Genomic DNA, 15,801 nt, shown 5'->3' on the forward strand with positions numbered 1-15,801 from the left:
TGAGATAGCTGAAGTAGTTGTGGAAACTTTAGTTGAGCCACTTCATTCTATGGTTATTGAATCTGGTAAAAGGACTTCTGATGTTCTACTTGGGCGAGTGCCTAAGAGAGGGCAAGATAGTCACAGTTCTAGTAGGGGTACGAGACGTGGGTCTCGATCGAGCAGTCTAGGCAGCAGAGTAGTGTAGTGGTTAGTACTGGTGGTTCGATGGGTGGTTCTAGATGGTCACTTTGTGCATATTTTGAGCGTCGTAAGTTTATAGGTGGTTGTTTTAAGTGTGGTTCAAAGGAAAATTTTCTTAGGGATTGCTTGAATAGAGTTGAGGTTTCACAGACTCAGAGTTCGGTACCTGCTCCTACCCTGTTAGAGGTCGTGGTCATGGTAGAGGTAATGGGAGATCGGTTGGGCAGCAAATTGTTGCTCATACTATTGCTTCACAGGTTGAGTCTAGAGGTCCAAATCGGGTTTGTGTTGTTAGGGAGCTGAAGGATCAGGATTCGACTGATATCATCCTAGGTACTTTCACTTTGAAGTCCACTCCCTTATTCTCTTTAGTTGATTCTGGTTCTATGCATTCTTATATTTTGAGTGAATTGACTTGTAAGTTAGGGATTCCAGTAGAGACTATTGGTTTGGGTATGACTTTTATTAGTTCCTTTGGAGATAGTGTGGTAGTGAATAAAGTTTATCGTAAATGCTCCCTTATGATACAAGGGCATGTTTTCTCTGTTGATCTTATGGAATTATCGTTCTATGTTATTCTTGGTATGGATTGGTTGACTGAACATAAGGCTAAGGTAGATTTTGAGACAAAGCAAATTACTTTGAGTAATAGTTATAGGTTGAAAATTGTTGTTGTTGGAGAAATATCGAGATTCATGTCTAATGTGGTTTCAGCTATGAACACTCATAATTAGGATTATACTTGACTTAAAACTTATGCAAATGTTAAAATAGAGGTTGTTCCATTAATAATGAGCCATTTTGTATTTGTATATTGTAATATGGTAGTGTGGCATCCCAATATTCAGGCTCAGCAACCGGTCCAGGTATAAGGTGTTACAAGAATTACTAATTGAGTTGATGCAAACCGGCTCGGTGATGTGAGTCGAGTCGTTTATGTGCCCGATCATAAAATAGAGAAGTATTGTTCTACTAGGAATTGGAGTTGAAATCGGCTAAGTATGGGCTTTAAACAAGGAGTTGAAGTGTGTTAATTTTTATATGTTGATGGTTTTGACAAAACAAATAAATAAGGATATTTTAAAAGTTGATAAATCTAGATGGAAAAGAAAGGCTCAAGGTCGAAGAAAGAACCAATACTATAGATGAGTATTGACCCGAATCTTATATTAACACTTAAGATGGAAGTAGATGATAGAACCTTGACCCGTTATCTATGGGGAGATAGGAACCACAGGTATCAAGTGAACGCCACACCGGGTTACGATGATAAGTTCAAATGAATCAGATTGACGCCACAAGAATAACTTGATAAGTCAATTGAGTCACAAACAAACAAAGGGAGTTGAGAAACTCTCAATTGCTGAATAATTCAAAAAGAGTGAATAGCATAATTGTCTAACCCGAAAATGATTACAAAGCAACAATTTATAGCTAAATTAAAATGTCTAGCTTAATAGGCACTTAAGGAGCTGAATAGGCAGCAAATTTTAATTAAATGTGCTAAAGCTTCCTGGAAAATTCCAAGCAATTCCCTTGAGCCTTCCTTGAATTGGGAACGCCATTAGACAAGGCACTTGTTGTTTCCAATCAGTTTGAATTAAATGGGGTCAAGTAGGAAGCTAAAATGAGCTGAATGGCCTTAATTGGGTTCGGCCAAAATGATTGAATTATCTGCCTTGATTTTTGGAGAGTCCTGAACTTAAATGATCAAGTTGGAGTATTCAACAGCCTTTGGGTGAGAACACAAGAAATTGAACGGACTTCATGTGTGAATGTCGCAGCCGAATGGTCATTTAAATGTGAAAAAGATGTCTAGCTTGTGCGGACATATTTAAATTTGCTTGGAAAACTTATTGGCCAACTTGGGAAAAAATGGAATGGGTGGCACTTTAATTGCATTGGGAAACCGAGGAAGGCATTTACAGTAGCTCCATTAACCACATTTTAATGTCCATTGATCTCCACGAAAAAGGCTCATAGGAAATAGGAATCAGCAACCCTTCATGAGTCCTTTCCTGTGTACGAAAAAGGATGTCTGGAAACACAATAAATCAGCATGCATGCTTCCTTGAATGTCATTCATGCATGCTTCTTTAAATGTTGTTTATGTACCTGCACACATTAAATTGAGCCATTAATTCACGTTTAAGACAACATAAAATGGGTCAACTAGATATATTTAATTCGGCAGCCACAATTAACTTCAGCTGGACACCATTTAAGACATCATTAAATTCGATAGTAGCAAGACAAATTAAATGATGTAATGACAATTAAATTCAGCTGGACACCATTTAAGACATCATTAAATTTGGCAGCCACAAGACACATTAAAGTGGCTCTTTAATTCGACTGAATTCAGGCATATTAAATCAACAATAAGACATATTAATTAGACGTAATGAGACAAACACATTTGTGCTATATAATAACTAAAACATATTAAAAGCATGCATGAAACACATTAAACACAAATAATTAAATTTGTCCAGATTTAAAAAATTAATTACTAACACTTATTTAATTTATTCCAACAAATTAAAAAATGGATAAAATTAAATAAAAGTGAATTAAGCTCAATGAGCTAGCATCTAGCAGAATTGAGCTCCATTGAGCTAGAACGAGCTAGTTCAGCTTGCAAGAGTTTGCAAATGACGCCTAATGGGCTGATCCAAGTACGTTCACGAGGCATTGTCGTATCAGTGTCACATCCAAAAAATTGGGTTAGTAGAAATTTAGTTCATGAAACCAAAAGTGGTCATGCCCCTGGTTTTTAAGTTAAGATTATGAATATATTATCAAGTGAATTAATTTCGTTTAGTGGTTAAGAGCTTTGTTTATGTGTTTGAGGTTCTATGATCAAATCCTTTCCTTTGATTTTTTTCCTAAACCCTATCTTTGAACTTGTAGCTTTTATATTATTTTTGCTCAAGTGATGTCAAGAATGAGCCTGCTAGTTTAGTAGTAAGGTGTCAGCTTACCCTCTGGAATTGTGTTTGAATCCTTATGTGCGCAAGTGGGAAATAGCTTTTGTTTTTGAACTCTGAGAGAATCTGGTAGGTGGTTAGTTATCAGATTTAATGGATGTTTGGTAGGGGTATGTGTAGTTTATGAAAATAAGTTTTAAAAATAATATAGGGAAATATCCGTAAAAATACTCCCCTCATTGTCATGTTCATTTTCTTTTCCCTTCACTATCTTGACTTTTTCTTTTCATTTTGCTTTTCTTATTCTTGGTGCCACAATTTTCCCGGTTGCTTATTTTTCTGTCTGTTTGTGTTTCAATTATTTGTTGATTTGTTGTTCTAATTCGGGTAAGTGTTAGCATTTGTTCAGTAAAGATCTGGTGATGTTCTCATTTCATGAAGTTGTAAGTGGGTGAGTTTATTGTTTTGAGGATTGAGTTGGCTTTGAAAAACTCTTGTAAATTTGCTAGGCGATTACTGTGGAGCGGGGGACTTACTAGTGAACTAAGTACGGTTGGGTTGCTATTTGTGCAAGAGTAAGTTTTCTAATGGCAATTTGGGTTGTTTCGTTAATTATTGGTGTGAATGTTACAATTCGATTTAGTTATTGGATTTCTAATCAGATTGGTATGGAGGTTGTGTATAGGATTTGGAGTGCGATATTGGTGTGGGATATTAGAATTACCATTAGGTGTGTGAAACTAACTTGAAAAATCGTCTAGAACTAGGAAAAACCCAAAAAACAAGGGCTATTTCAGAACTACACTGTGTCACACGGCCGTGTGTCAAGTCGTGTGCACCACACGAGCATGTGGCCGGCCATGTGGTAGGTTATGCAGAGCACACGGGCATGTGTGATTACGCAAGAAAATTTGGTAGGCCTTGTGGGATACACGGGCATGTGTGATCACATAGGTAGGTTAGGTGGGTCGTGTGGGCCACACGGGCTGCCACTTAAGCTATGTGGGCCACATGGCCGAGTGGGCCTATTTTTCAAAAAAATTTCACTCAAGCCCATTTGTCCTAGAAATGCGTAATTAGACCTTTCCTGCAGTCCATTTGGCTTAAATAAGACTCGAAACGTGACATTTATAATGATGTATTAGTATGTACTATGGTTAAGGTAGATGAGAAACTTACGTATGATCTATGTTTCGATAATTCTGAAAGAATAACTATGTGTAAAAACGTGCATGACACCTGTATGTAAAATTACTGTTAGCATAAACAATATGATATGCTATGATCTGTATAAGTTATGTGTTGTGTTATGCTCCGTATAATATTTGTTTATGTATACATGTCGTACAACCTATTTGATATGTCTGTATGTTGATGTAATTTTGCATATGCATTGGGGTGGGTTCTGATTTGATGGAAGACGTGTGATTGGATGGATGGACTCTTGAAGTCCTAATTGGTGTGATTGGTTGGACAGAGTTGGTGTGTAGTAGATGGGGGTAAGGCCTGTGTCTGCATTTGTATCTGAATCTGAATACGCATCTGTATCTGATTATGAACACACATCTGACTCTGTATAAGAGAATGTGTTTGATACTTGATGATAATTTATGAGTATAATTATTTATGATATAATGTTGTTATTTATTTGCTTGTAAACTTACTAAGCTTTATGCTTACCTCCTTTATTTTCCTTCTTTTTATAGTATCGCCAAGCCGATTTGGGGATCGTAAGGACGTCGGAGATCTTTTAACACTTTCAATAGACCATCTTGGTATTTTGTGATTCGAAACGTTTTAAGTTATAGCATGTATAGGAACTTAGTCATTTTGTGTGTATGTCCTTATGATATGGCTAATGAATAGCATGTAAATGCTCGATAATGATTAGCTATTGAAATGACTATTTAAGAACATGTTTTGGTGTTATGTATGCCTAAATGATAGTTAATACAAAGAAATTATAAAAGAGTAAAAATTTGCAATGGAACAGTTTTTGGATAGCAGCGTTGACATGATTTTGAAAAATCGCCAAGGATAGCAGAAATGGAATTAGAGAGTGAATGAGATGTAGAATTAAATCTTATCGAGTCTATTTTCACATGAAAGAAACGGTGTAGCCAAAGGAATCTTATATTTTGTAATATTTGAATTTTAGTGAGAAAAGGTCAGAATGGTTTTTGAAGTCCCCTGTTCTGAATTTAGGAAATCATTAAAAATTTTTAAAAAAGGATTATGAGTCATAATTTATATGTCTAGATTCCTTAGTGAGTCTATTTTTAATAGAAACAAGCGGAAGCACCATATGAAGCCCGTGCAATGAGATAATTGATTTCTAGTGAATAGAGGTCAGAACCGTCAGATAGTGAAACATGGGAGAGTTTAACGAATTAACTGTACTATTTGGCTAATCCAAAAATTTTGGAAATTTTATGATAAGAAGATATATGAGTCAATTTTGAGGAAAAATTTACAGATCTAAATTTCAAGTTTCGTAACTCAAGTTATAATTAAATTAGTGACTATCACGCAAGTGGATAGTTTTATTGTGAATAGTCAAATAAATTATTTTGATTTGTTTAAGTATTCAGAAAATTTTTAATGTTCCCGGTTTGGACCCGAACCGTTTCTGTTGCATGTTTTAAGGTCTCGAGGGCCCTTTTTAGGGACATATTGATTGAATGTGAGTGAATTAATTTTAAAAGCAAATTTTTATGCTCCAAACTAGTAAGTTAAGTCAGGTATCGCCTCGTGCTCGACTCCGACAACGGTCTCGGGTTAGGGGGTTACAGTATATATATAATTTGTTTAATGTTTGGATCAAATATTGATATTTAAACTAATATTTGAATGGTTTTGTGATATGATTTGATTGAATGTGTGCCATAACACTCAGTAACCTTAATCCGATGACGAAGACGGGTTAGAGGTGTTACATGCAGGATGTATCCTGAGAATTTGTTTTTTTATTGTTTTACTTATGGTGGGGAGATAACTATTTTTTTAAAAATTGCATGGAGATAACTTGAATTTCAATTATTTATGTATCCAAAAGTGTTTATACATTAGTATTTTCAAAAGACTTATTTGTATATATAATTATTCTTAAATATATTGATATAAGATGTGGGTCATTATTAATAAACAATATTTATAATTTCTTTCTCATTTATGTAATCTGATTTATTTTATGAAGTGGTTAAATTTGTATGTTAATAATAAAATTCAAAAAATTATTTTATTTCTTTGGACAAGGGTAAGTGTCATAAATCTCATATTGATTAGCGAACACTCTCTTATCTTATACTTATCCTATAAATAAGTGTTAATTTTCTCATTATTTTCATGAGCTCTTCAGAATTTATTGACTATGAGATATGACTTACCGTATATAAATAATATTAAAAATAGTAAATAATATATATAATCTATTATATATATTATATATAAGTAAATAATAACTAATATATATTAATATGTATAAATAAGATATAAATACATTTAATCTATAAGTTTTTTTTATGAATTTCTTCAAATGAAATCAAGAAGAAATTTTTATAGTGTATGTGTTAGCTTCTCAGTATAATCTATATATAAATTTGGTAATATCTTTACACAGTCATTGCTTGTATTATTAGAAACATTCTAGTATTACTACTAATGTTACAAGAGCCTACAAGGTCACACCCTATAGTTGAAGCGAACATAAACCAAATACATTTGATATTGTATTTAGTTGTCACATCAATTAAATTAATTATTGAATTAATTTAATTTGATAGTTAAATATTGAACACATTATATGTACAAGCTTGTTGTACAGATATAGAGAACATAGATAAAATTAATATATGAATTTGTTTAACACAAAATATTTATTGAATATATTTTACCGAAATTATTGATATAAACAATTATAATAATTTTGGTCAAAATATAAAAGGACATGGAAATTCATATTCTTTAGGAAAAAAAAATTGACTTTCTATTTGTTTCTCTAAAAAATAAGGGAATAATCTTTTTTTTCCCAATATGTGATATCAAAGAAAAATAAAACGAATATGAATCCCTAATGTCTTAGGGTTACAAAAAAATACAAACACACAACTCAAAAGGTCAACAACCATCTTTGAATTCTCTCTAAAATTGTTTAAAGAGTTTTTCTATTCGTGGTTGATTGGGTGGACTACGTAGAGACCGAGACACTTTTGTTGTGGCTTGGATTGACATCTCACAAAGTATTTCAACCAACAACGTTACACGCCATTTTTTTAGTACCCGATTCTTTCCTCGTGCATGGATCTATGGTTGATGATTGTCGGAATAATTTTTTTTGCTGTACCACAAGGCATACCGACGATCCAATAGTGGTATCAGAGCCACTTGTATGATTTGGATTTGGGATTAGTTTTATTGGTTGATGCGATTTTATGATATACATGTTGCCTGATTTGTTTTAATCGATTTGTTTTATGTATATATGGTACTTGCAATCTATTTAATATACCTATGTAATTATATGTTCGTCCTAGTTACTAATTAAGTATTAATCATTGATTTTAATGTCTATTGGATCTAATATAATTTTGTTAAGTGTTAACAGATCTATCATGGGGGCGATGGGGTTTTCGTTATTCAAAGTTAATAGTTAACTTCCTTGTAATATTCGAAAATAAGGAACAAAAGTTGTTCTAGTAAGAAAGCAGTTTCTTGATTTTCTCTGGGGTATGCCGCTGATCGCCCAGCGGCGCCGTTGTAAGGAGCTTCGACCCCTTGACCGCCACTAGGGGCTTCGCCCCTTGACCTCTTTGTGTAGGCGACATTAAATGGTTAGGACAAATTTTTTAATTTACATTAACAACCGATTAAATAAATACATATTATATGTTGTATGCTATGGTGTATATGCACGATGTTTGAAATGCGTGGTTATAGCCCAATAGCCCATTTAATTTATAATTTAAAAAGGTTTTAATTTTATAAATGCGGTCTGTGTTGTGCCTTTCTATTTTTCCCTGGTATTTTTCTTCTCATCCTACTCCCTTGTATGTAAAACGAGTTTCTATAATTGTAAACTTTACAAGCTGCTACGGACTGGAGGAGATGAAGGATGGGCTACCTAAATGAGAGAAAGAAGCTTGTGTTGCGACTTAAACCCTTAGGATTCCTTTGATTCTATCATTGGCTTGGGAGGAACCACTTTATTTTTATAGGCTATAACTATTGCATTTATTTATTGTTTTATATTATTCATGTTTGTGATGCAATGGATGTTATTGTTAACATTTATGATATAGTATATTATTAAAGTTAAACATTAATGGTGAGATGAATATTATTAAAAAAACCTTCAATAAAATATTAAGTTAAAATTGTCTTCCAATATTTACACTCATTAAAGCCTTGATAGATACAAAGTGGGTTCTGCTAAAGCGAAGTACTTGTATCTATCTTGGTCAAACACGAAGAATAAGCAAGTGGTATTCATCGATTATAATATTGGTTAATAACTTAACTAAGTTACTCTAATAGAATTAGAAACCTAGAGGCAAGATATTTGGATGATCATGAGATGATTGGGACAAGAGTTGTTCACCAACTAATGAGTTACATAGGATGTAATTAACTAGTGTTGCTTACCTAAATAACCATAATCTTGAGAGTAAAGCCAAAGCTGACTTAAAAGGAGGTGAAATATGGATCATTACCCATTACAAAACTTTAGAGAAACTATTTTATGAAATTAATATCTAAGGGTTATTAATTTTGAATAAAATAGTGGGAGCATCTTTTAACAAAGTCCTTTTAAATGTTAATAATAAGCTTGGTAAAATTACTCATAAACATGTTTTATTATTATAGATTTACTATGGCAAAAAAAACTCTTTATCATTACGATCTATCCTTGAAAAGGACAAGTTGAAGGGCTTGAACTTCATTGACTGGTTCCGTAACTTGATGATTGTCATTAAACAAGAACGAAAATTATATATCATTGAAGAACCCATTCCTAATGAACCAACAGCTAATATCTCTAGAACTGACAAGGATGCTTATAAGAAGTATCTTGATGACATGTTAGATATAGGATATGTAATGCTTGCCATCATGACTCCTGAGCTTCAAAAGCAACATGAGGATATGGTTGTCTATGATATGATCCAGCACCTCAAGGAATTATATGAAGGGCAAGCATGTCAAGAGAGGTACGAGACCTCAAAAGTTCTATTTCGATGCAAAATGGTAGAGGGAACTCTTGTAGGAACTCACGTTCTCAAGATGATAGGCTATATTGAAAGCCTTGAAAAACTAGGATTTCCTCTAGGTGTGAAGCTGGCCACCGATGTCATCTTGCAATCATTGTTGGATAGTTTCAGCCAATTTCTCCTTAATTTCAACATGAATGAGATTAATAAGACTTTGCTATAGTTATTTAACATGTTGCGAACGGATGAAAGTTACATGAAAAAGGTTGAACCTAAGACCATTATGATGGTCTGCAAGGACAAGGACAAAGGAAAGCTTAATGATAAGGTAAAACGTAAGGACAATGGAAAGGCCAAACCTAATAAAGTAAAGGTTGCATTGAAACCTAAAGGAAAAATTGTTAAGGAAGAAAAATGTTTCCATTGTGGTAAGACCGGACACTAGAAGATGAATTACCTTGCCTATCTTGAAGAGGTCAAGAAGGCAAAGGAAAGTGGAGCATCCATTTCAGGTATTTATGTTATTGATATAAATTTTTCAACATCTACTTCTTGGGTATTAGATACTGGTTGGGGTTCTCATATTTGCACCTCTATACAGGGACTATAAAGGAGTAGGATTTTGGCTAAAGGAGATGTGGACCTGCGAGTTGGAAATAGAGCAAGAGTTGTTGCATTAGCTATACAAACAAATATTTTATCATTGCCTAGTGGACTTGATTTACTTTTGGGGGATTATTATTTTGTGTCAAGTTTCACTAGAAACATTATTTCAGTTTCTTGTTTAGACAAAAATGGTTTTGAGATAATTATTAATAATAATTGATGTTCATTTTATCTCGATAATGTTTTCTATGGTTAGGCACAATTACTAAATGACCTCTACATTTTATATCAAGATAGACCCATTTATAACATAAAGACTAAAAGATCAAAAATAAATGACTCTAATCAAACTTATCTTTCGCATTGTTGATTGGGCCATATAAGTGAGAAGCGTATATCAAAGCTCCATAAAGATGGGGTTTTGGATTCTTTTATTTTCAAACAATTGGATATGTGTGAGTCTTGCTTGTTGGGTAAAATGACTAAAACTCCTTTTAGTAGCAAAAGTGAGCAAGCTAGTAATTTATTGGACTTAATACATAGTGATGTATGTGGACTAATGAACACACAAGCTAGAAGATGTTTTCAATACTTCATTACTTTCATTGATAACTTCAGTAGATATGGGTATATTTATCTTATGTGCCATAAATCTGAACCCCTTGAAAAGTTCAAGGAATTAAAAATGAAGTACAAAACCAACTAGGTAAAAGTATTAAGGCATTTCAATCAGATTGAGGAGGAGAATATTTAAGCTTAGAGTTTTATGAGTTTTTGAAGGAATATGGGATTGTCTCACAACTTACACCTCCCAGTACTCCACAATGGAATGGAGTTTCTGAAAGGAAACATTGAACACTATTAGACATGGTTTGATCAATGATGAATCATGTTCATATTCCTACTTCCTTTTCGGGACATGCACTTGAAATAGCTACTTTCATACTAAATCGTGTTTCATCTAAATCGATTCAAAAGACACTATATGAGATGTGGACTGGGAAGGGTCCAAGTATGTCTTTCATTAAAATTTGGGTTTGTGAAGCTTATGGTCAGACGTCTACTAAGCTTGAACCCAAATCTCAAAAGTGCATCTTTGTGGGATATCCTAAGGAAACTAAAGGATATTATGTCTTAAATCCTATCGAGAACAAAGTGTTTATTGCTCGGACAAGTGTCTTCCTTGAAAATAGAATAACAACAGATCACTAAGCCAGAGATTGAATAATATAGATTCTACAAAGATCATTGAACCAGAGGTTGAACAACAACATATTCCACAACTTTTTGTGGAACAATCAAATATTTGAAACACAACTACCACGAAGGTCTTAAGAGAACGCCATGTACCTGAGAGATATGAATTACAACACATGGTGATATTCTATTTATGGATCAAGATGAGCCTAGAACTTATCAAGAAGTGGTGGTGAGCCCAGATTCTAAAAAATGTCTTGAAGCCATGAGGTCTGAGATGGATTTCATGTTACAAAACCAAGAATGGATCTTGGTTGACTCACCTGAAGAGGTTACTGTTGGAACGCCGACAGCCCTACAGTACAGTAGAAAAATAAAACATCCGGCGATCCTAACCATGGATCCATGTGTGAGGAACAAATCGGGGTGAAATAAATGTTTCAAAATTACCGAGTCTTTATTCTGAGTAGACAGTAACGCCTCGGTAACGAGTAATCTAATCTACTATCGAACCAAGCCGCAATCTATCGTGACTCCAGCCTCTACATAATCCACCCAGTTGACAATGAATGGAAGGGATCCCCAAAACTATTTTGGAAAATACTTTGCTTTGACGGCTACTAGACCCACCAAGCAAAGAAAAAACGGGATTTTATATCTATTTTTAGGGTTTCTAGAAATTAAATAAATATAATAATGTTTTTAAACCAAAAATTATAATTACATTAATTATAATAATGATTTCGGTAAACTATATGTTTATTTGAATTTATATACGAACCAAATTCATGTACTCATTATGCGTACAACAACCTTGCAAATATAATGTATTCGATATTTGATTACCCAATTAAATTAATTCTATAATTAATTTAATTCAAGCGACAACCAAACACAATACCAACTATGTTTTATTCCGTTCATTTCAACTATAGGGTGTGACCCTGTAGGTTCTTGTAACGTTAGCAGTAATACTAGAACGATTCCAATGTTACAAAAAATGAGTGGCACCTAGCAATGCATCATTGCTACCTAAGTCACAAGAAATCATGATTTGACATAACCTTTTGTGATTAACCTTTCATGCATTAATCCTTATTATCTCTGGGTTGGACACAAGTCATGGAATAGTCACACTTGCATAGTCCATCCCATGTTGCTTGATATCTTGAGTAGACTATGATATACAAATAAGTATGACATCTCATATCAGCTTCTTTGAGCATGGCCATGCATTTCTAGTCTCACCCAATCAAGTGGCCTAAGATATTACTCCCATTATGTAGGAGGACTTATCCTATATTGATCAACCATATCCCTCTACACAGATCGTGGTATATCCAACATCAGCCTTTATAGAACAACCAGTTACGGTGTACATTTGACTGTATCAAAATATACAACTCACGATGTTGGGATTATGATTATCTCAAGTATGAGGATCATATACATATTAATCACTATGAGTAATGTTGTGACAATTACATAATAATCCAAGAAACATACTCATAACGGGTTAGTCCAATATGTTGTTCTCTAACACACATATTCATGCATCGATTTTGACATTCCATATCAATGACAACTCTTTATCATCAATCAACTACATGTTAGTCTTAATGCATTATTGTTGTCCCAGCCAACAATAATACTTGACTAAGGACCTTTAAGAATAATCATATTATTCTCAGGACATTATTATAAAACAGTTTAATTATACACATAGAAAAGAAACTGGAATAATAATGATAACTCCTTATATTAATAAACATGATAAATCAAGTATTTCATTACAACCATCTCATGATTGATCTTTGGGCATACTCTAACAGTTAAACCCATAGGGTGCAAGTGGGTTTTCAGAAAGAAAATTGACATGAGTTGTAATGTACAAACATACAAAGCACAATTAGTCGCTAAATGTTTTTGACAAGTTGGTGGTGTAGGCTATGACAAAACCTTTTCTCTTGTTGTTATGTTTAAATCAATCCGGATCTTACTTGCAATAGTTGCATTTCATGATTATAAAATCTGGCAAATGGACGTCAAAACAACTTTCCTTAATAGGAAACTGGAAGATGATGTTTACATGACACAACATGAAGGTTTTGTCAATCCAAAAGATTCTAGTAAAATATGCAAGCTACAAAGACCCATTTATGGATTGAAGCAAGTTTCTTGAAGTTGGAATTTTCGTTTTAATGATGCAATCAAAGAGTTTGGTTTTATAAAAAATTAAGATAAGCCTTGTGTTTAAAAGAAAATTAGTGGGAGTACTATTGTATTCTTGGTAATGCATGTAGATGATATACTTATCATAGGAAATGACATACCTACCCTACAGTCTGGTAAGACTTAGTTAGGAAGTTGTTTTTCTATGAAGGACTTGGGCGAGGCTACATATATATTAGGAGTCAAAATCTATAGAGATAGATCAAGACGACTGCTAAGTCTAAGCCAAAGTACATACATAGATAAAATACTGATGTCTAAGCATGGAAGAATCTAAGAGAGGATTCCTACCTATGAGACATGGTATTTCACTCTCGAAGGAAATGTATCCTTCAACTTCACAAAAGAGAGAACGTATGAATAAGATTCTATATGGTTCGGCTATTGGATTTATCATGTATGCTATGCTATGTACTCGCCTAGATGTATCATATGCTTTAAGTTTAGCCGGTACCAAGTTGATCCTGATGAAAGTCATTGGGTCGCAGTTTAAAATATCCTTAAGTACTTGAGAAGGACTAATGATACATTCCTTAGATATGGAGGTGAGAAAGAACTGAGTGTAAAAGGTTACTTGATGCTAGCTTCCAAACCGATAAGGATGATTCACGATCGTAATCAGGTATTGTGTTTTTCCTTAATGGTGGTGCTGTGAGCTAGAAAAGTTCAAAGCAAGATATAGTAGCTTATTCTACAACTGAGGCCGAGTACATTGTAGCTAGTGAGGCTGCAACAGGTGTTATTTGGATCAAGAAGTTCATATATGAACTAGGGGTTGTGCCTAGCATACCAGATGCTATAGAACTTTGTTGTGACAACAACAGAGCTATTGCATAGGCAAAGGAACCCAAATCTCGCCAGCAATCCAAACATATACTTAGGTTCTTTCATCTCATTCGATAAATCATTGATCGAGGAGATGTGGAAATATGCAAAGTACCAATAGATGACAACATCGCTGATCCACTGACGAAGCCTCTGACACAATAGAAACATGATCATCACACTAAGCCACTTGGTATTAGATATATGATTGATTGGTCGTAATGCTAGTAGGAGATTGTTAGAGTATGCCCAAAGACCAATCATGATATGATTGTAATCACATATTCGTTTTACCTTGTTGTTAATATAAGCATTGCTATTGTTATTTCGGTTTCTTTTTTTGTGTGTAGAAATAAATTGGTTTAATAAGTCTTGAGAATAATATATTATTCTTAAAAGTCCTTAGTCAAGTATTATTATAGTTTGGACAATGATAATGCTTTGAGACTAATGTGTAGTTGATTGACGACAAAGTGTTTCATTGACATAGGATGTCAAAATCGATACATGAGTATGTGTTAGAGAACAACATACTGGACTGACCCGCTATTAGCAGGTTATTGGATTATCATGTAATAGTCACAACATTACTCATAGTGATAACTATGACTATGATCCTCAAACTTGAGATCATCATTGTCCCAACATAGTGAGTTGCATATTTTGACATAGTCAACTGTCTACCATAACAAGTTATACTATAAAGATTAATATTGGGTATGTCACAATCTATGTAGAGAGATATGGTTGATCAAGATAGGATTTGTCCCTCCTATATAATGGAGCAATATCTTAGGCCTCCTGATGGAGTGAGACTGGAAATGCATGGTCATGCTCGAATAAGTTGATATGAGATATTACACTTAGTTTTTTATTGTAATCTACTCAAAATATTAAGAAATATGAGATTGGGCTATACAAGTGTGACTATTCCATATGTCCAATCTAGATATTAAGGATACAATGATAAATACATGAAAAGATTATCACAGAAAGGTTATATTGAATCACGACTTCTTGTAACTGGTAGCAATGATGTATTGCTAGATGCCACTCATTCCTTGTAATATTAGAAACGTTCTAGTATTACTAGTAATGTTACAAGAGCTTACAGGGTCACACCTTATCGTTGAAGCGATCAGAATCCAAATACATTTGGTATGGTATTGAAATAATTTAATTTGATAGTTAAATATTGCACACATTATATGTACAAGCTTGTTGTACAGATATAGAGAACAGAGATAAAATTAATATCTGAATTTGATCCATACAAAATAGTAACTGAATATATTTTACCGTAACTATTGATATAAACAATTATAATAATTTCAGTCAAAATATTAAAGGACATGGAAATTGATATTCTTTAGGAAAGAATGTATATTTTATTTTGACTTTCTGTTTGTTCTATAAAAAATAAGGGAATAATTCCTTTTTTTTCTAAATACGTGATATCAAAGAAAAATAAAAGGAATGTGAATCTCTGATGTGTTAGGGTTCTTGTAACACCCCGAACCCGAGACCGTCGCCGAGTCGAACACGAGGTGTTAACAGACTTCAAACCACTTATTGACATTTCCCAGACAAGCTGTCAATCTGCGTACTAGTCGCTTTAAAAA

The 15,801-nt window shown here is 33.7% G+C and overlaps 1 protein-coding gene across 1 annotated transcript; it reads left to right on the top strand.

Moving 5' to 3' along the window:
- The first annotated feature begins 4,606 nt into the window (after nt 1-4,606).
- LOC107921648 (uncharacterized) lies at nt 4,607-9,999 on the top strand. Its single transcript, XM_016851477.1, has 4 exons — nt 4,607-4,687; nt 8,976-9,475; nt 9,572-9,647; nt 9,883-9,999. The coding sequence occupies exons 1-4, from the start codon at nt 4,607-4,609 to the stop codon at nt 9,997-9,999; spliced, it is 774 nt and encodes a 257-aa protein (XP_016706966.1).
- The last annotated feature ends 5,802 nt before the right edge of the window (nt 10,000-15,801 follow it).

The sequence above is a fragment of the Gossypium hirsutum genome, chromosome D11 (genome assembly GCF_007990345.1).
Source record: "Gossypium hirsutum isolate 1008001.06 chromosome D11, Gossypium_hirsutum_v2.1, whole genome shotgun sequence".
NCBI lineage: Eukaryota > Viridiplantae > Streptophyta > Magnoliopsida > Malvales > Malvaceae > Gossypium > Gossypium hirsutum.

What these genes read in the sequence shown, in the direction of transcription:
- LOC107921648 (XM_016851477.1), top strand. Translation starts at nt 4,607, where the DNA reads ATGGGGGTAAGGCCTGTGTCTGCATTTGTATCTGAATCTGAATACGCA. An exon ending in ATGAACACACATCTGACTCT is followed by an intron (nt 4,688 to 8,975) that starts GTATAAGAGAAT and finishes TTATTATTATAG; the next exon opens with ATTTACTATGGCAAAAAAAA. An exon ending in AAGGAAAGCTTAATGATAAG is followed by an intron (nt 9,648 to 9,882) that starts GTAAAACGTAAG and finishes CTTGGGTATTAG; the next exon opens with ATACTGGTTGGGGTTCTCAT.